Source organism: Larus michahellis, chromosome Z (genome assembly GCF_964199755.1).
Source record: "Larus michahellis chromosome Z, bLarMic1.1, whole genome shotgun sequence".
Lineage (NCBI taxonomy): Eukaryota > Metazoa > Chordata > Aves > Charadriiformes > Laridae > Larus > Larus michahellis.
Window position 1 is genome coordinate 58,064,305 of NC_133930.1, and position 20,133 is coordinate 58,084,437.

Consider the following 20,133-nt stretch of genomic DNA (forward strand, 5'->3'; position numbering starts at 1 on the left):
TGTTCTTTGCAATTTATAACACGAAGCAGAACACACTTGCAGCAGAGCAATTTCTAGTCATAATTTTTACCTGGCAAGTAACATTTAAATAAAATTGGAATATGTGCATGATTTGCGTAACAAATTTTCACTTTCTAATCATTAAGAGTCTCGGAATACATTTGATCTCTTCTGCAATCGGTCACATTTCACTCAGCCCATCATTTTCCTGGAAAAGGTGACAATCTCAGTGTGTTTTCTTCCATAGCTAACAGCACAGATACTATAAGCAATCACACACCTTACAGATGCTTAAAATACAACCTCAGAAAAAAGCTCAGGTGATTTAAAGGCAGCATTACATGGCAAAAAAAAAGGGCAAAGTTCTTGTTAATACAGATTATTTCCCCTGAAAAAAAACATAAAGATCTGTAAAGGAGAGTAGACATTCTCTTGCTGAAGGAACACTGTTTTAAAATATATTCATTTAAAGCATTAACTGAGATGGATGTTTAATTTATTTTTTTCCTCTGAGACAATGACATTCTCAGCTACATCTGTCCACAGCAAACTTTGGTCTTGTGTTTTTTTATGTACCAGAAGAATGTATTATTTGCCAAAATGTAGCTACTGTTTCCCCTCAAGTCATTGAGAAAATGATGGAGGGAAGCTGTTTGCTTATTTACAGGGTGGAAAATGACCCTATGGCTCTTCATGATAATTTTGCTTCCTACTCATCAAATGAGGTCTCTTTGGTTTGGCAACTTAATTTTTTAAATCTAACAAGTGTCTGAAAAACTTTCTGATTTTGTTCTACAACAAAAGCAACAAAACCAGACGACTTCTTCTGAAATACTTATTAGTCATTTAGAACTACTTTCAGATAAGGCTTAAACCTTGAAACAAAAAAGGAAGTTTAAGATGTTGGTCATCGTTAGCTATCCTAAGTGTCCTTTACGAATTGCTATTTTCTAGTTTACTTTATACATTTACAGAGAATTTTTCATTTGTTTACTTGTTTGTATTTCAGTAGCTGTCTTCCCTTCCTAAGCTTTACCTGTGCAGCCTTCTCCATCAGGTCTCCGTGTCATTCCAGGAGGACAAATGCACATGAAGGTACCAATCAAATTTTTGCACATCATACCTCTTGATTCACAGTCATGAAGACCTTCAGCACACTCATCTAGATCTGGAAAAAAAAGAAATTTTATGTTTGAACTTCCTTCCAGTAGCTTCAGTTACTGAAGACAACTAGCACTTTCTCAAGAAAAAGGACACAGACTTCCCTAACTAACAAGCACTGAAGAAAAATCTACGAACTATGCTTAATTGCAGTTGTCTTAATCTTTGTGAGCTGTATCATCTTGTCATGTTAAAGATGAACTTCCCCATTGTGACCTTCTTGGCTTTACAATCCCCATCAAGGGGTACGCTTGATCACAAAAACACTAAATAGTGGTCGTACATGAGTTCTGAAAGAGTAAATCATCATCTGCTGGGCTGTTTGCTGGATTCCACTGACATGATGAATGGAAGATGCACAGAAATATTCGCATTATGCTCTGGACAGTACAGGCAAAAAAAGGGGGAGGCGAAAAAAAGGACAGAAGTTGGGAAGGAGTTTATATATCAGTCATTACCTTTGCACATCTTTTGGTCTTCTCTTAGTTCATAGCCGACTGGACACGTGCATTCATAGAAACCGTAAGTGTTGATACAACGAAAAGCACACAGCAAGGGATTCTGAGCACACTCATTTATATCTGAACAGAAAGGAACGAAAAAATCATTCTCCACTAAGTTTTAAAACAATCACCAAGAAGGTTTTCTTCTATCTGTGCTTCTCTTGTCAGCTAAAAAGTATCAGAAATGTAATAATTCAAACCAGAAACTTGTGGACATTTGGTTTTGAGTAGCCAGAGAATACTGAACAATCTCTACTTAGAAATAATGGCATAATAAATATGGAACTACTTGAGCTTAGAATGACAATTTTGAATGGGCCTGTTTCAGATTTTTATTATATGATCATTTTTTAATGTATTTTTGTGTGATGAGAGCTTTTTTTTCCCAACTCTCAAAAAAAAGAATTCTTGCTTCAAAAAGCGAACATATGATTCATAAAATATAAAATTTGTAAGAAGCATCCTGATCAACATCTGATGAGAGCAGAATGATTGTACGCAAATCCCACACTGTGAAAAATAAGAGGTTCTTAATGAAACTAATAGGGGACTAGTTTAAAACAGATGAAAGAAAATACTTCTCGAAGTAGAAAGAGTAGTGACATTCTGGGTATTGCTGTCACAAGAGGCTGTGGAAGCAGATAGTATCAGCAGATTCAAGACTGTACTGGACAGATTCTTGGACAACAGATCATAAGTGGATACTAATCCCACTCTGCAGGGATGCATCCCCCAGTTTACATTATATTTTCCCTATATCCTCAGCTCTTGTATTAGAGGAGTGAGCTGCAGAAAGTTGTTAGTCACGCTTGTATGCTGAATTAGCATTTCAACTGTAAGGCATAAAGGACTAGATGGACGATTGGTCTGACTTCAGTTTTTTACTAAGTCAGTGTGAGTCAATTGTTACTTTAACTGTGATGAGTGGGTCAGTTCATAACTGCTCTGCTTCAGTTAAGAAAAATGCTCTGCAAATTCAGGCATTTTTGCCACAGTTAGCAATACTATTTATGAGGATATTTTGGAGGCTCAACAGTTACTTTCTCCCCGCTCCAAACATCTGAATAACGTAACATACCACAACATGCAGTTTGGAAAATCCTGTGATAAACTAAAAATACTGCTTCAATCAATTCAGGATTTCTTTTTCAATGACATATTTCAAGCAGAGAAACTTTTTTCCCCTCCTAGTTATTTTAGCCTGGTTAATAAAGTAATTTGGATACTGAGGACTGGACAAAAACTAAAGGGAAAAAAAAAATAAAGAGGACAAGTTACCTTCACAATTCATCATTGGGCCGGGCTCAAATCCTTCATGACAGTTGCACTCAAAACTGCCGATCACGTTAGTGCATGTACCGTTTCCACACGGGTTGCCAATCGAACATTCATCAGTATCTGTATATAATGAATAAATGCAGACTGAAGAGAACTGGGACACATTTTGAATTATGTTTTAAATTTAGGTACTACAATTCTTATAATTTATGAACTATGGACACACCGATGCAATGTACTCCAGTGTAATCTAAGTTGTATCCCATGGGGCACTCGCAGCGGAACGATCCATCAGTATTGATGCAGTGGCCATTTGAGCAAATCCCTGGGCTTTCAAGGCATTCATTGACATCTAAAAAGCAGGAAGATATGAGCAACCACTTAGATGACGCATTTCTGTATCGAGTCTTAAAAAAGCATTTTACAAAAACTGAAAGTGCCCTACTCTGTTTGTCTCTAGCCATGCAATTTCAAGGGTAATCTTTTAACCATCATTTCATAATGGTCCACATTTATTAAAGATCAGCCTCTTGTCACCTGGGGCTGTGGGGAGTAAGCCATCACATACTATAATTTCCAAGTCTAGTTTTAAGTATAAATAACTTTTTTCTTAATTATCAGGAAAAAGAATACCTACCTTCACGTGTATCATCAATTCCAGGAATAGTTCCATGGCCATATGGACACAAATCCTGAAAAGCAACTGCAGAGGTATGTTTTTTTAAAAAAAAGGGTGAGTGAGAGAGAGCACCATGTCAGAAGGTTTTACCTTTTGGTTTTACCACCCAAAAGTCTTCTGTATCACATTTTGCAAAACTGTCAACTGTTCAAATCACAATCTTTATGCTGTCTTGCCAGATGCAAAAGTAACACTGTCTCTAGGTCAGGGAAGCAGCACTAGAACTCACTAAGCTTCCATGTGTCTGTGCTTGGTGCCTTTCCCTTTCTGTACTTGGAGAAAACCAAGAATGGAAAACTGTTGATTACATCTTGGCACTGTCTCATTTTGCTCTTCTCTTTTGCCCAAAGGAGGCTAGCTCTACAGATTCTAGTAGTGAATAGTATTAGTTCATTTCTCTACAGAGCAAAACCAGCAACTCAGGATTTCTCTTTTTCTGTGGTTTCTTCTGTTCAATTTTGTTCCTTTTGTTGACCCAAAAATAGTTCTAGAAAAGGCTAAGAGAGAATGCCAAAAAGGTCTCTCCTTCTAATGATCAAAAAGGTACAACACAAATGTGCTCTTCCTTTTCTCCCACCTAAAAAGGCTTTATTAAATCTTAATGTGTACCTTCTTCTTCCTTTGGACAAAGCTCACAAGGATCACCCCATCCTTCTCCTGGCATTTTACTGCAGCAACACTTCGCCTTTGTGGTGTTGAAAGCCTTTGGCACTGAGCATTTCCCGTTCTCAAAGTTAGTGAAACAGAAGCTCTGGCGAGTATCTAAAAAAGACAATACAGTTAAGTGGAGATAGCACCTCCTACCTGGTTAAATGGCGACTGTCTATCCCTGAAAGGAATGTTAGACCTGTATTTTTCCTGCTATTTTGAAAGCACATTCCAACCCTCATAGGGGCATACTTTGGAAGGGACTTGCAGAGGTCCCTTTTTACTCGTTGTACAGAGTATCTATTATCTATTAGAATAAGTTATTACATTTTTTAGTCTTTAACTTACCAAAACATCTCCGTCCATTATCAGACAGCACAAAACCTGTAGGACAGATGCACTGGAAACCTCCCGGAGTGTTCGTACAAGAGCCAAAGAGACAGATGTTGGGATCCTCGTTACACTCATTAATATCTGCAAATTAAAGGAGAAGGGGTTCACTGTAAACCCATTAGCTGTGAATTCCTTGGTCACGAAAGATTGTTTATTTATTCATTTAACTTCAGCAGGACATGCTCCTCCAATAAAGCACCCAAGAGATAAAGCGGCCCAAAGGTTCCATTAACTCTTTCAAATTAGAGCATTTCAGTGGCATGGACTTTCCTCTCCAAATAACCATTCTCTGTGCTTTGCCAAATTTATAATATAAACATTAAATAAATGCTTTCAGACTTAAACAGGGGAGTAGATATATTTCTGATAAGAAAAATGTTTTTCTGTAAACATAAAACATCCAAAGATGAGTTTTTACACATCTGTATGTTGGGGAATCTTTGTAATTAAAGGTGGGCTTTTTTCATGCTGATTGACTGATTCTTCAACTGAAACTATAGCTAGTTATTTAGTAGAGGCAGGCCTACGATTATATATTCAGATTTATATTTACCCATCTTCCACTCTTGATATGTTAGTTATATTTTTTCCATTCAATTGCATAATAGAGAATATATTGCTATGACTATTTAGATGTGAGATTTAATTTTTTAAAAAATAGATATATTTTTGTAATTATTAGAAAATTAAACCAAAATAAAAGAGTACTTAATACAAACACCAAGTGCCTGTAAAATCATGCAGCTCAAACAGCATCGGGCTGCATATCCTGTATCTATATAGACAACAGAGTATGAAACGTAATACATTACTAGAACTTCCATTTTTCATATCTGTTATTTTAAAGTATATTTTAATTTATTCTATTCTGCAAATACTGACAGAACACATAAGCTTCCTTGCTAGAGTAATTTTTAAAGGTAACTATGATTTAATAAATTGTGAAATGTATTTTAATAATCTTCAAAGATATACCTGCAGTACCCCTTCTGAGTCCTTCAGTAGGGATATTAAAAGAACCATCACAGAGGCCTATGGCTGTATAAGTGTTCCGCAATAATATCCATATTGATCTTAATCAAAGCGGAGGCAGGAATAGGTATTCTCCATGAAAATAAGCTTCATGGATGTTGAGTCACAAATTTGTAGCACCATTATTCCTGGTATTTGTTGGACTCTCTACTATACTGAATCTTAGAAAACTGACCTATTAGTATTTAGCAGATAAAGAAACAATGGAAATACAGACTTTATCACTATGAAAATATCTGTGGAGCGATGGAAGAAGTCAGGTGATGTTACTTCTGGAAAATATTACCTTGAGTCCCATCTTCAGAATTTACTATTAGGTATAGCACATGAGCAAACCACTGTAACATAATCTGGCATAATGATCAAACTCTTACAGTAGCTTCCCATGGACAGGCTCTTGTGAATGTGAAGCCTTTTAAATCAGCTTATTTCAGTGGAAAAACAGGTAATTAATTTCTCAGTTAGTGTGGCAGTTGCTAACATACAAAGCTCAGCAATTCAGCTGCATTAATGGGATGGGAAAATTGGTCTTTTGAAGGTACTGATTACTGTAATGAATGACTTGGGATGAGTTGAAGAGACTCTTTTTGTGCCCATGATGAACAGGTGACCAGCCAGGAAGTAAATGAGTCCTCTCCCCTTCATTCCCATAAAATCAAAGGAAATGAATTAAATGAGTAGGTGGAAACTAAGAATTTTTCTGTGGCTCCCATCTGTTTTGGTTTCTCCTGCATATAATCATCCTGAGCTTATAAAATAATCTAGCCATTGCCATCCTTCACATTACAGACAGAAGTAATGAATTCTTATAAAGCAGTTTGCATATAAAATCAATAGAAAGTAACGGGGAACGTATGTTGCAAGAGCTGTCATAATATTAATCAAAGTATTCGTACAATCACATGTGATTACCCAGGCATTTTCTAGGAACTTTAGCTGCAAGTTTCCTGGACATATGGCAGAATGAAGAAAAAGAATGAAATTAAGTCCCTTTTATTCAATTTGGGCAAAAATCTGTTTGGCAGTCACTGATGCTGTCAAAAACATCAAGAGATTCTGTCAGGATACTAAAGTGGCCATAAACAGTAATATTCCCAGAAAACCAAAAGATTTCATTTTAAATTCATGATTTCACAACTGTAGGTGATTTGAATTAATCTCACACATAATTGCTAATATGGAAACAGCAGCTGCCAAAAGAAACCATGAACTTGGCAGGTAAACTGAATATGGTGGCATGATACAAAAGAATGAGAGAACTCTGGGGCTTAGAAAATACATCCTATTGTTCAAGATAAAAATGCAAAAAGGTTCCTGTGATCCATTTCCTGCACCCATACAGATTAGGTGGCTATTGGCCAAATCTTCGTGTCCTTCCCAGTCTTTTCTTCAGTCCATACAAGGACAAGCTCCTTATTTATTATTGGGAGTTATTTGGATGAATGTGTGTCTACGGTGTCACACAAGCTAAACTTCAGTCATTTAAGAGTAAAACCACAATTCTTAATATAGTCACAGTGGAGAGGCAGGTGCTTTCTCTGTACTGTGACCATGCAGAAACCTAAGGCTTCTAGGTTACCTACCCAAAATTAGTCGTTTGCACCCTCCTTGCCAGGTGCCCCACAAAATTACATTAAATGCCCAATAAATTCACAGTAGTCCTGTCCTTTGCTCTGCTGGAAAAGGGAGTTGTAACTTTGATTTATTTCTCATTCTCTGCCAAACCAAATCTTAACTCATTGTGTGGCATTCAGCTCCTGAATGATATTCAAAGCTTTAAATGAGACATATGAACAAACAAGAACATGCAAACTGATGAAGGGTCTTCTGTACGCTATTCCTCCTGTGAATCTCAGCACTTGAGAGACATTATACAAAACATGAAATCAGAAAACAGTTGTTAGAAGAAACTAATTTAAGCAATTGTTCCCATGAGCTCCATAATTTTATTAACATTTTTAAACTTCATAGCCCTCTGAAACCAGAAACTTAGTTCATGCATTGACTGCCAATAGTTACCTTTCTGTAAACATTATATAAATCCAGTACACAGGTTTGTTTGTTTTATGAATGAGATATAAAAAAAAAAGAAGAAGAAAACTGAATGAAAGATAAACTACCATTTTTTGAAAAGGAAATATTTTTGTTTGCATTAATGAAGAAATTAATGTACAAAATGTACTACAATACAGTACAAAATATCTTGTCTTCCATTTTTAAAACCTCTTTCTGAAGACTTCTCTTACTTACTTATTCCCTGTCACCATGATTTTACGTTGGGCAACATTCTAAAACATTAGGGTGTACAACTACTTTCCACCAAACTAGAACCAGATACGTTTTCTAATTTTTAAATTGTTCAGAAGCAACAATTACAACTTGCCTTACCAATACAACTTTCACTTTTTACTTCATATCCTGGTGGACAGATGCATCTGAATGATCCTTCCAAATTTTGACAGGTACCAGGAGAGCATGAACCAGGTAGTGCCACACACTCGTTAGTATCTTTGGAGAGTAGATGGAACCAAGAAAAGTTTAGAATCATGTAATTCTTATGGTAACAAAACAGGCTTATTCATGAAAAAGACTGCAGGTTTCTTTTCTAATTTTATAAGGCATTTAAATGTTTGAAGATCAACAACTATTCCAAACCCCAGTTACTTCTACTGTGTTTTCATTAAAGTCACTGTCTTTTCTTCATAGAATCATAGAATGGTTTGGGTTGGAAGGAATCTTAAAGACCATCTAGTTCCAACCCCCCTGCCATGGGCAGGGACACCTCGCACTAGACCAGGCTGCTCAAAGCCCCATCCAGCCTGGCCTCGAACACTTCCAGGGATGGGGCACCCACAACTTCTCTGGGCAACCTGTTCCAGTGCCTCACCACCCCCACAGTAAAGAATTTCTTCCTGATAGCTAATCTAAATCTACCCTCTTTCAGTTTAAAACTGAACCCCTTGTCCTGTCTTCCTGATAAAAGAGTCCTGCCCCATCCTCCTGTAGGCCCCCTTTAAGCACGGTAAGGCCTTTATAATGTCTCCCTGAAGCTGCCTGTTCTCCAGGCTGAAGAATCCCAACTCTCTCAGCCTTTTGTCATAGGAGAGGTGCTCCAGCCCCCTCATCATCTTCATGGCCCTCCTCTGGACCCATTCCAACAGGTCCCTGTCCTTCTTGTGTTGAGGGCTCTAGAGCTGGACACAGTACTCCAGGTGGGGTCTCACCAGAGTGGAGCAGAGGGGCAGAATCACCTCCTTTGACCTGCTGGCCACGCTTCTTTTGTTGTAGCCCAGGATGCAGTTGGCTTTCTGGGCTGTGAGCACACATTGCTGGCTCGTATTCAGCTTCTCATCCACCAGCACCCCCAGGTCCTTCTCAGCAAGCCTCCTCTCAATCCATTAATCCATTTGTTTTTTTTAATACTTAGATACTCACACTGTGATGCTTCCCTCTAGGTGGGAGCTAATAGTTTGATTATTTCATCTCATCAGTACTTTAACACCTCCATGTGGCATCATACCTACCAATGCAATTCTTGCCATCCAGAGTGAGTTCATATCCTTCATTACATAAACATTTGAAGGAACCAATTTCATTGAAACACCGTCCGTTTCTGCACACCTGACCAAAGAAGGAACTGCACTCATCAATATCTGAAAAAAAACCCAAATAAAACCCCAGAAGTGAGAGTTGAGTCCCAGCATAGTACATACAGTATGTTATAAACACACTCAAGTTGCAATATATATTTCTGTGGAAAAGGCAAATCTTGCAGAACAAGGGAACAGCTGACAGCTAGTGGAAAGTAACTCCCACTGAAGTGCATTAAGGTGTATGTTCTATTTAAACAACACTCTTTTTTTATAGGGTATTATAATTTTCAAACTTGCAGCATTACCTCAGCTACTGCATCTGGAGACATTCAATTACTGCCAAGTGACTGTATGATACTAACTCCAGACACAGAAAAGAAAAAGTTACATGGAGTGTTCTGGATTTTATCTGCATTTATATTTGCTCGAGTTTCCTCCTAAAACCTGCCTTGTCATTTTCAAATTTTGGAATATGACATTTGCTTTCTACAGGGTGATTTTCTACTTCATAACAGTTCTGAAAATGAAGTTTAAAAATGCTTATTAATTTGTAGAATTACTTTCTTTAATAATGCAGACTTAAAGGAGCACTGCATAAGGAAAAATACAGATGAGAGAGTTTCAGAATATACCAAAAGGGGCTTGGATAAACATCATGGTGTAAGAACAACTTACACTTCGCTGCTTTACAATACTTTGAGTTTGAATGATGAAGACTAACATCAGTTTTACTGGGGAGGTTTTAGTCTACTTTGTGCTTCTGAAGAAGATGTACCTTCTGCTTCAGCCAGTACAGCCCTGCCTGTGTTACTAGTTTATTCCATAGCGCATTTCTTCTGTGTAACAGTTCTACAAGCAGAAATACCTCCAAAGTATTATATTGGGATGGGCTGTATTGCCTTTGAATGACTGGGAGAATTTGGAAGAAAGCCCTGAGGTGCTTCAAGCTGTTAAGAGGAGTGCTAGCAAAAGGCCAAGTCTCTGAGTCAGCTTGGGCTCCTTGAAGGCACAGACGGGAGCAGAGGCACTGGATGCTTCTGGCAGTAGACTGGCAGCTATACTGCCAAGGGAAAGAACCTCTTTGGCAAATAGCGCCATTCTTTGGCAGGAGACTTTTCTTACTTGGACAAGTTTTTGATTTTCTCTTTCCTGGGCAAGGAGAAGATTAAAAATACTTATTAAAAAACATTTATGATGTTTTAATTCTCTCCTGAACCAGAAAGGGACCAGTAGGCTTCGTTCTGTCTTCCTTCTGTAGCAGTAAAGTCTTCCTCTCTCTTGGCTTATGCTCTGCACAAAGAAGAGGATCTCCAGAGACTTACAAGCCTGTTCCTCAGCCCAGGAATATTTTAGTCGCTTTATCACAAGTACCCAGGAATTTAAATTGTTCAGATATTCTGGTGTCCTGTGATTTAGGCAACAGGAAATAGCAATGCTTGTACAAACTCTGTATAAGCAGAGTTCATCCTAGGAAAGCAGATTTGGTAGATTAGTTATACTGGTTTTCTTACTGCTGGTCTGCTTCCTCATTCACACTGTGTGCAAGTGGCAAGTAATATGGTGAAATAAAGAAATGATTTTAAATTCATGAGGCAGCGCTGGCGGTGTGATATAATATGTGCTTATTGCGAGTGGTGCCTATGGACTGTGGCAGTAGTCAAGGACGCGTGCTGCAGTTACCCAGGAAATCTAATGGAGGTGAGGGCTGCATTAAAATGTCAGTGAACTGTAAGGTTGCCCCAGTGGTTCAGAGATTTACAGTTTACATTATCTCAAGCTGGCCAGTGAAAGATATTTTTAATTAGTTTAAAAAATGATAGTAATGATTAACATCAATGGCTGGTCACAGCATCAGTTACTGCACTCAACTTTCTTAGCACCCTGACCTGTCTTCTATTTGAGTTTTAACTATGTACCATCCTCCTTGGCATACCAGTCCACAACAATGAGAATAAGGTCTGGATTACATCACCTACCCATACAATCATTATTATGAGTTAATTCAAATCCTGGATAACACAGACAGTTATACGATCCAACCGTGTTTTTACAAGTTCCATTTCCACATGGATGGCGTTCACATTCATCAACATCTGCAAAGAGAAACAAAACTGTCGGTGGGAATTGATTTTCCCAGGTATGTGTTAATGTGTTATTTGTGCGCAGTGACAAGATTCTAAACCTCAGCCTCTCCTTTCATCTGTCACATTTTCTATTTATCCTAATGATTTTTACAGATTGTGGGTACACATAGGGAAATGTTACATAACACATTTTTTGTATATATTTTGAAATAAAAGATACTGTTACATGCAAAGATAAAAGTAAGTGCATGTGCAGTACCTCAGAGCATTCTGGGTTGGGTTTTTTTTCCATACTAACATTTATTAATTTCTTTATGTAGACTAGTGATCAGAATTTAGTACAAAGGATTGAGCATCACAGCCCTGGAACTATCTCAAATTTTATGTGCATATTTTACCCTTAAGCCCATGAAAACCTGTTGAAAATGCTCTATAAAGAAGTTTTGTGACATTGTTCACAAGCCAATTTACATATGCATATATTCTATGTCAATACTACATCCAGAATTATAAAGACTGCTTACAAATTCTTGGAAACACCCATTTTTAAAAGGCAATAAAATGTTTCCTGCTGTGTCTTTCAGTAATTTCTGGAGTTTCATGGGGATCTGGAAGGCATTTAGATCTTGTTCTCATAGGTCTTGCAGACTTTCTGAAACATTTTCTTTATTTACGGAAGGTAAATATTTTTTCATATGGATCATTTCCATAACCTGTCATTGTCTAGATTTGTATTTCATACTATGACATTTTAGAATAAGTTTTAGAATTATTTAAGTTACTGTTTTGAGTAACTAGGGTCTCAAGATTTTGCATTGTTAACAAAAGTAATTTTCCCAAGTATGCTCCTCAGGTTTGACAAATGTGATTTAGTCCAATTATGAGAAGATTCAAGGTGTATATGAATATGTAATACAATGGGAATAGGTTTTAAATGTCTGTTTAAAGTCGAAATTGGAATACATCTATATTATAGAAGACCCTGATCTTCTCTATAGCTTAGAACTGACATTTAGATGATTGTTTTTAGATGATCGTTGTTTAAAAAAAAACACCATTTTTTGGCTGTTTTTCTCAAAGTGAACTTAATTTACATATGCATCACCTTTTGTTTATAAATCCCTGTAGAAATGATCACAAAACACTAAAATCTGTCTTCTTTTTATCTCCACTGTTTCACTCTGTGATACCTCCTATGAACTTCTCTGTTAAATAAGCCACTATGATGTATTTTTGTAAAAATGGGGTTAATATATTATTCAGTAAAATGGAGCTATCTCTGAGAATACTGTGATTTTTTTCCTCAAACTAATATATCCTCTCCAAGGACAACTTCACATGCTTTCTTCACAAAAATCCCAAAACATATGAATCAGTCTTTTAACATCATTATAATCTCCTCAAAAATTTAGACTCATCTCCCCCCTTTTTAAAAATAACAAACCCAAACAAACCACACACAAAAGCATTTTCTTTACATACCCATGCACATCGTCTGGTCTTGGGATGCCTTAAAACCATTGTGACATATGCACTGGTAACTTCCTTGCATGTCCACACATAAACCATGACTGCAAACATTAGGAATTTCCAGACATTCATTGCGATCTGTAACAAAAATATAAAACAGATGGTACACATTATTGACTTTTATTATTCATTCATTTTACACAAACATGTTTTTACAATCTGTTATTATTATTAAAACCAGACACAAAATTATCCATAACTAAACCTGAATCATAACAAAACTTCATTTTATAGGAACTTCTTGCCTATACACCTCGAGGTCAAAACTACTGTTAGGATTTGGCTGATACATCAAGAATGTTCTTTAAAAATTGTACCCTGTCTTTTCTTCCCTTCTACAGAGAAACAGGGCTATAAAGTTACATAAACCAGCAGAATACGCAAGGTAACAGAAAATAAATGATTCTTTTACTGTTTGAGAGAATCATGCACATACCATTGGTTAGGTACAAACAGATTCAAGTAGACAAGAAAAGTCGACTGATTTCTTACCAACACAAGCACCATTGGGTGAAAGTTTAAAACCAGCAGCACATTCACAGCGGTAACTACCAGGACTGTTGATACAGTCTGCATTTCTCTGACAGAGATTGTCACCATTGCTGCACTCGTCGATATCTGAAATACCAAGAGTCATGGTTCACGCATCAGAAACCACAAAATAGTTACTTCTGCCTAGAACTTAGACTGTATTGTCCATCTTGTGCAAGACAAATCTCTTGTCCTCAACAAAGCATGAATATTCTGACCTTAAGCCTCCTGTGCTGTAAATGCAAATGAAAGGCAAAATCAATACAGTTTCAACAATAACATGCTTTTTGATGAAGGAGGATCCTACGAACCCAACTTACTACACATTGAGGTGGCTCTGCAATTTTAAATGTCTGCCTAAAGAAATTCTTCTATTAAAAAATGTTCCTCTTTGCCTTTGAACTGAGATAGTAAGTGGCACAGTTTGTTGGCTTTTTAGGGGGCACATGTCAGCACAAGACCCTTGAATACCATGACAAAAATCCTATTGACTTAGGACACATAAAAATTTACTATTAGCTTCTATGAATACCTCTACCGATAAACCTGTAGAAGAACAGACACAAGATGGAAAAAATCAAGGAAACTTTTCTTTGAGAAGTTTTAAGAACAAGAATTAAATTTCCTCCCTAAAATAAAATAATTTCATTTACTTCCTATTTTGGAGTCAATTAATTGCTTGACACAAAACTATTACAAATTTTAATACGTGCATGTGCATATGTATTAAAGACAAACACGTCACAAACTGATTTATAGATTTGAGCCCTACAAAAAAGCTCACAGTCTGTCTCTTAGATTTTGAAAAATATGTGAAATAAATGTTCCCCTTCCCTTTAAGATAAGCATGCTTATGGGGGCTAAGTAGAAAATAATGTCATTTCAAATCACCTTCACAGACCAAGAGCAGGTCATTGTAGCTGAATCCAGTGGGGCATTCACAGCGGAAGCTGCCAATCTGATTGATGCAAACACCATTCGCACAGATTCCTGGGATTTCCTTACATTCATCAATGTCTGAAAGTGAGATGAGCTAGTCAAGGTACAGTACTTCATGACTTTATGTACTGCTTGGATTCTCGTCTTCACTGTGCTTAAAACTGAGTTGGTTAGTTTTAATCTACAGAAATCGTATACAAGATATAAATTTAAACATACACCCATTATGAGAGAAAATAAACTATGGAAACAACCAAAACAGAGTAATACTAAATATTAGACAAGATGCAGAACTGTTACAAATGTGCAGATAAATCCCACAACATTTTTTAAGCCAAACCCCACTTTTTAAATCCATGAACTAAGATGGAGGGTGAGCAAAAGATCGTAAAAAAATGTAGAAATAAAAAAATATAAATCAGAAGTATTTTACACAAAAATCGGTCTCACAATTTATGTCACCATTGTAACTTCACAATGAAATCAGAGTTTTACTACATGAAATGTTCATTTTGGTACCATTGTGCAGCTGCAATGAACTTACACAAACCAATTTTTGGTTAAAGTAAGTTTCGTGAAACTTACCAACAGCTTTTCCAGTATGAATGTCAAAAGTGAAGCCAGGAATATTCCCGCATATGTTCTTGAATTCAGCTAGAGTAAAACAGAGAACAATGCATTTTTAGTGAACATTTATAAATCTTCCAAGAATTACTTGTAGGCATCTCAGCTTTTCAAGAGCTGATACAAGCCAAATCTACTTTTGGCTTGTAGAAGAGCCATCACCTGTACAAACTGTATTGAAAATTCAGATTGACAATAAATGAATGTAAATTGAAACACTAATTCATACCTCTCTCTTCTCAAATCTTTGGAGACTTTTGCACATGAGTAAATGTCTGGTTTGAGAATGTGGCACTTCAGTTTTTGTTTTAAATAGAACTCCTTAACTTACCTTTAAGGTTTAGTCCTGCTTTCTAGAAACGTGTAGGGAGAATCTGCAGCAACAGTTTCAGAGAGGAGAAATAAATGTAACTTACCAGTACCTAGCCTTCTTTGATACTATCTCCGTTCTTTTCTGCAGAGATTACTGCAGCTTAGTTCCACTAAACTGTTGAGCAGAATGGTCACTCCGCTTTCGAAAAAGATGCTCCCAAAAAGAGCATTGTTTTAGTAGGCTCTTTTTATAGCCTCTTGTCCAGAGCATATTGAGGATGGGAAATGCACAGTATAAAACATAAAATCAATAAACACATGGTTTTCCAGGCAAGGTGTATAAAATTGAGTAGATTTGCAACATATATTTCTTGTAAAGCATCTATGCTGGCATGAGATTTTTCTGGTAAAACAGTGCTTTCCAGAAAAAAATGTACTACATATTTACAGTACATTGATAAATTTTGATCTAGGGAAAAATATGAAAAATGTCAGGCCTACAGCTATAACTATATCAAACTTGTAAAATACTGGCTACCAGTAGAATTGTGTGCTGAAAGCCCACTTGTTTGAGGGGAGCAAAGTAATTCCAATGTGAAGACCCAACCAATTTGAATGAATGGTTTACTTTAAGTGTGTTTTTGCAAACGATAAACATGCAGCTGATACTCAGCATCTTTTTAGATCATATCAGCATTCAAATTCTCCAGAAAAATAGTAAGTATCTTTTAATATTAAGTTTCCAAACGATTGTTAAGGAAAAATTCCAAAGCATGCAGTAGATATTTATATATGCAGGGCATTAAACCAAGGTAAAATAACCTTCTAAAGAACATGGATAAAATTTACAAAAATGTCCCACTGACATAAAATTCCAAGAGGTTCTGGAAGTGTAATATCTGAAGACTTAAGTGCTTGGTCCGCTGTTCATGCAGCTGAGGACCTATAGGAAGCCTATTGTCTATCCCACAAGAGGAGGCATATGAAGTCACCTCTAAACCTGAAATGCAGACAAATTATTAGGCATCTCTTCTAGCACCAAAAAAAGAGAAAGGAGACCCTTCTGTTTTCCTGTGAGTAATGATCCTAAATCTAGAGTGGTAATAATTTATTTCTCTACTTGCTGTAGTCTGAGTTTCTTGGCTGTCTACATCTTAATGGCAGCTGTCTTCAGTAGCTTATAATTTTCAGAAGCTTATATTATAAACTTCAGTAACTTATAATGTAAGGGAGACATAATTCTTGTCTCCCTTACACTGAACATTCTTATTTATTATAACTTCAGCAAATGTAGTTGATCACTGCTCAGAATGAGATTTGGCAAAATATTTTTCTCACATTCAAACCTTCTTTATTTCCTGTATAAGCCAAGCAGGATCCACTATACCTGAACTTCAGCATTTTTGCCTCTCTTCTGTCCTATTGTTTAATGACTGCGTAATGCCTACTGAGGTTATTCTTGCAGTACAGGATACTGGGCCATATAGTTCCCTGCCAGAGTGTTTTACCATTCAGCAATCTTCTGCTCTTTTATGTTAACATGTATAAGATTTGAGGGTTAGAAAACAGTTCTTTTCTGCAAGGAGCTTTATGCTTTTTACTGCTGTCAGTAGACCTGTGAAACACACGTACTAGATAAAAAGGGGGCCTTCTGCTCACTACCCTGTCTCCATGGGCAAAGATAACCTCCTCCTGTGATAACGCCTAACACTTCAGGTCTGAGAGGATGAAGAAGAGGCTCTGAGGGTTGGAGGCCTTCTATCATTCTGTGTTATGCTATCTACGTGTTCCATGCATTCCATTTAATAGTTTTTTCCACATTTTTTTCAGTTTGTACTGTGTAGAAAAAGAGCATATAATTAGGTAAGGACTGTAGGATAATGCATTTATACACAGTGCCAAATTAACCATACACGAACACGCCAGAAATTGACTTTGCATCAATGATTTAAAAAATATTTTGAAACCCTATATACTTATCACTATATTAATTTTTAGGACAAAAAGGTCTATTACATAACAGAAAAAAACCCCTCTCTGAGGTCAAGCATTCCTGAAATGATCAAACCATGAAAGACTTCTGTAAACACTTGGTTACCTCTTAGTAGTGAAGTAGGTTTTTACACTTTGGGTGAAAAACCAACCAAACAAGAATGATTATAGCTGATTAAAGTCTGTATGGTAATCCTTACGATCTGGAGAATACAGTCTTTACTATCTAAACTCATCAAACAGAGACTGATTGTTAAGCATAAATATATGAAAAGTAAGAAAGAGCTCTGTTCACAAAGAAAAAAATGCAAATGCATTGGCATGTGAAGTTCATTTAGAGGAACAATATGATTCTCATCAGAGCAGAATAATGCTCTTAATGAGCTACTGGGCTCAGTCTAGCAAACTGGTTAAGGTCAGTGTATCATAACCCCTGTCTGTGATGTGTAGCCCCCACCCAGATCTCAGAACAACTGATTATACCACATAAGTGCAGCTATTCAAGCATTTACACTTGGAATTTGTGTTTGATCCCTCAAACAATCTCTTTTCATGGTGAAAAAGGTTCAACCATATCTCCAAAAACAGTAAAGGCAGTTAGAAGAGCTAACAAAGCAATACTGAAATATTTCAGGAAATATTTTAACCCCATAACTGCTTGCAGACTAAGTGGAGTTGTCTTAAATCTTTAAAAGCTACAAAGTTTTTGAGAAATTCAGTCTTACCAATTTAAAAGGAAAATGCTTTCTTCCATCCAAGAATATTAATTGCATGACTCCCTGCTAGTACTTTGCTGTATTTTTCTCATCATGTTGTCATCATGATGACAATTTTATGGCACTGAGATAAATTACTATGGGAAAGAATTTTATGAGCTCTCTGTGATAGCAAACATGTATTTCCTCTCTCAAGCTTATTTCCATCTCCCATTCCTGACTGCAAGGAACATTCCTTCATTCTCCCTCCTCCTACTTAACAAAGAAAAGGAAGAGGCTGTTTTTTCTCTTCAGTCCAATTTTGCTCCTCTTTCCTGGTTGTGGGGGAAAGTGTTTCCTAAATTATCTGCTGTTTCCCTTATGTTACCAGGATAAACCACTTGGAATTAAAGTAAAGTAATACATTCTTTACACTAACATCATAAATGATGCAGTACCAGAGGTATGGGTTTAGTGGAAGTAAACTTGGGGCAAAGTCAATTAAACAACAAAATGTGTTTGTACTAAACAGGCATCTGAGTTTTTTTGTTTTATCTAGACACCTTTTCTCTTTTTACAAATGTAAGAATCTTTTAATGAAGGCCAGGTGCTACCATCAGGTTTCCAAGTTGATGATTCTTCCACCAATGATTTTTCTTAGTTGACTTTTCAAGGGTGTTTTGTTCCAGGCAAGGAACTCCATCAAGACTAACTGAAAAAGAACCATAACTAATTATTTTCACCTCCCCTTATACAAGGGAGTTTTTACTTACGTTTACAATGACTTGCTTATTAAGCTTTTTGCAAATTCATCACCTTCAATACAGAAAATGTAGAAACAACTGAGAGGATCACACTCAGATGTGAGACACAAGTGAAAAATCTAGAAAGGCAATACACTCAGTAGTGGAACCCCATCTTTTTTCTTTTGACAGATTAAAAATTATACATTTATCCTACCAGGATAAATGTATCCCCAGCTATGCAGTAACTAAATCATACTATCCTAAACTAATTATCCTGGAAGGCAGACCAGGCAGCAGGCATCTCTTGTCAGCCAGTATCTTCAACCCCAGTATTTTTGCCCGATGACTGCTTTTCCAGAAACCTCAAAGTGACAGCTTTAGAGATGGGAGTTCTGTAACCATGCATTCAGAAAACTTGTTTATGTCTACTGTGTCACCCTGGTAGGTCTTACCTACACAAACATTTTTGACATAAATCTAAATTATTGAAAGTAATTATATGTCCATACAAGACCTCTGAAAGCCTTGGTATTTGTTAGAAATAAAGAATAAAACAACCACAGTATACTCATTTTATAGAGCCCCATCACCACAAAAAAATGATCTAAATAATTAGATCTACCTACAGATACCTCTGTTACAAACATCCTTTTAATCTACAGGGTTGACATACTCCTGCTGCAGATGGGAAAGTCAATCTGTACTTTCCAGGCCTCTTTGTTCATCTCAGTGACACTTGACAGTAGTCTGTTCCTTTGCCCTTGCCTTCAGGGGCAGCTGAGAAGGGAAATTATGCATGTTCTTCCTGTTTTTTTTTTTTTTTTTTTTTCATCTAGGAGAAATGATTGGTGCCTTCAAACTATTCAAGCTGTATCTTTCCACTCAATATGGAGTGATACTTCCTCCATTTAAAAATGTGGAAGAAATACCTATACTTGTTTAGCACACCAAGACTTAATCCAGCCAGTGACAGAATGGCAGGGTTTTGTCACTCTGCTTTGGGAGTACAACAAAGTTTTTTTGGGGCTGCAATGTTAACTTTAGCTAACAGGTCAAAGGAGCAGATGAGAAAAAGAAAGTTACAAAATGGGATGATCAGAGTAGACGTTACCCGTTCCTGGAGTTGGACATGGTTCACAAGGTTTGTTCCAGGCTTTCCCAACATTGTATGTGCAGCAACACATCCTTTTGGTCACATTGAAGGGCAGTTCATTCTCACAGGAGGTTCCATTATAGCTTCTGTAGCAAAAGCTTTTCCTCATGTCTAGATGTGAGAAACAAATCACTTGATGAAGTAACCAACAAACTAACTTAAGTATCAACCCCCCACCAACCTAGACAGTGGTTCATTAACTCTGGCTTCTGAATGCAACCCAACGCAAGCATATGCATG

General features: G+C 36.8%; 1 protein-coding gene across 1 annotated transcript in view; it reads right to left on the minus strand.

The window, feature by feature from the left end:
- FBN2 (fibrillin 2) overlaps nucleotides 1-20,133 on the minus strand; it is a 175,039-nt gene that overhangs the window by 14,510 nt on the left and 140,396 nt on the right. The window contains exons 41-55 of the mRNA XM_074570239.1: nucleotides 19,852-20,004; nucleotides 14,957-15,025; nucleotides 14,324-14,449; nucleotides 13,394-13,519; nucleotides 12,854-12,979; nucleotides 11,264-11,380; nucleotides 9,219-9,347; nucleotides 8,083-8,202; nucleotides 4,618-4,743; nucleotides 4,231-4,383; nucleotides 3,580-3,645; nucleotides 3,169-3,294; nucleotides 2,943-3,062; nucleotides 1,620-1,742; nucleotides 1,037-1,168 (exon numbers count right to left, since the gene is read on the minus strand). Coding sequence (XP_074426340.1) covers nucleotides 1,037-1,168; nucleotides 1,620-1,742; nucleotides 2,943-3,062; nucleotides 3,169-3,294; nucleotides 3,580-3,645; nucleotides 4,231-4,383; nucleotides 4,618-4,743; nucleotides 8,083-8,202; nucleotides 9,219-9,347; nucleotides 11,264-11,380; nucleotides 12,854-12,979; nucleotides 13,394-13,519; nucleotides 14,324-14,449; nucleotides 14,957-15,025; nucleotides 19,852-20,004 — 1,812 coding nt within the window. The remainder of the gene's footprint in view (nucleotides 1-1,036; nucleotides 1,169-1,619; nucleotides 1,743-2,942; nucleotides 3,063-3,168; nucleotides 3,295-3,579; nucleotides 3,646-4,230; nucleotides 4,384-4,617; nucleotides 4,744-8,082; nucleotides 8,203-9,218; nucleotides 9,348-11,263; nucleotides 11,381-12,853; nucleotides 12,980-13,393; nucleotides 13,520-14,323; nucleotides 14,450-14,956; nucleotides 15,026-19,851; nucleotides 20,005-20,133) is intronic.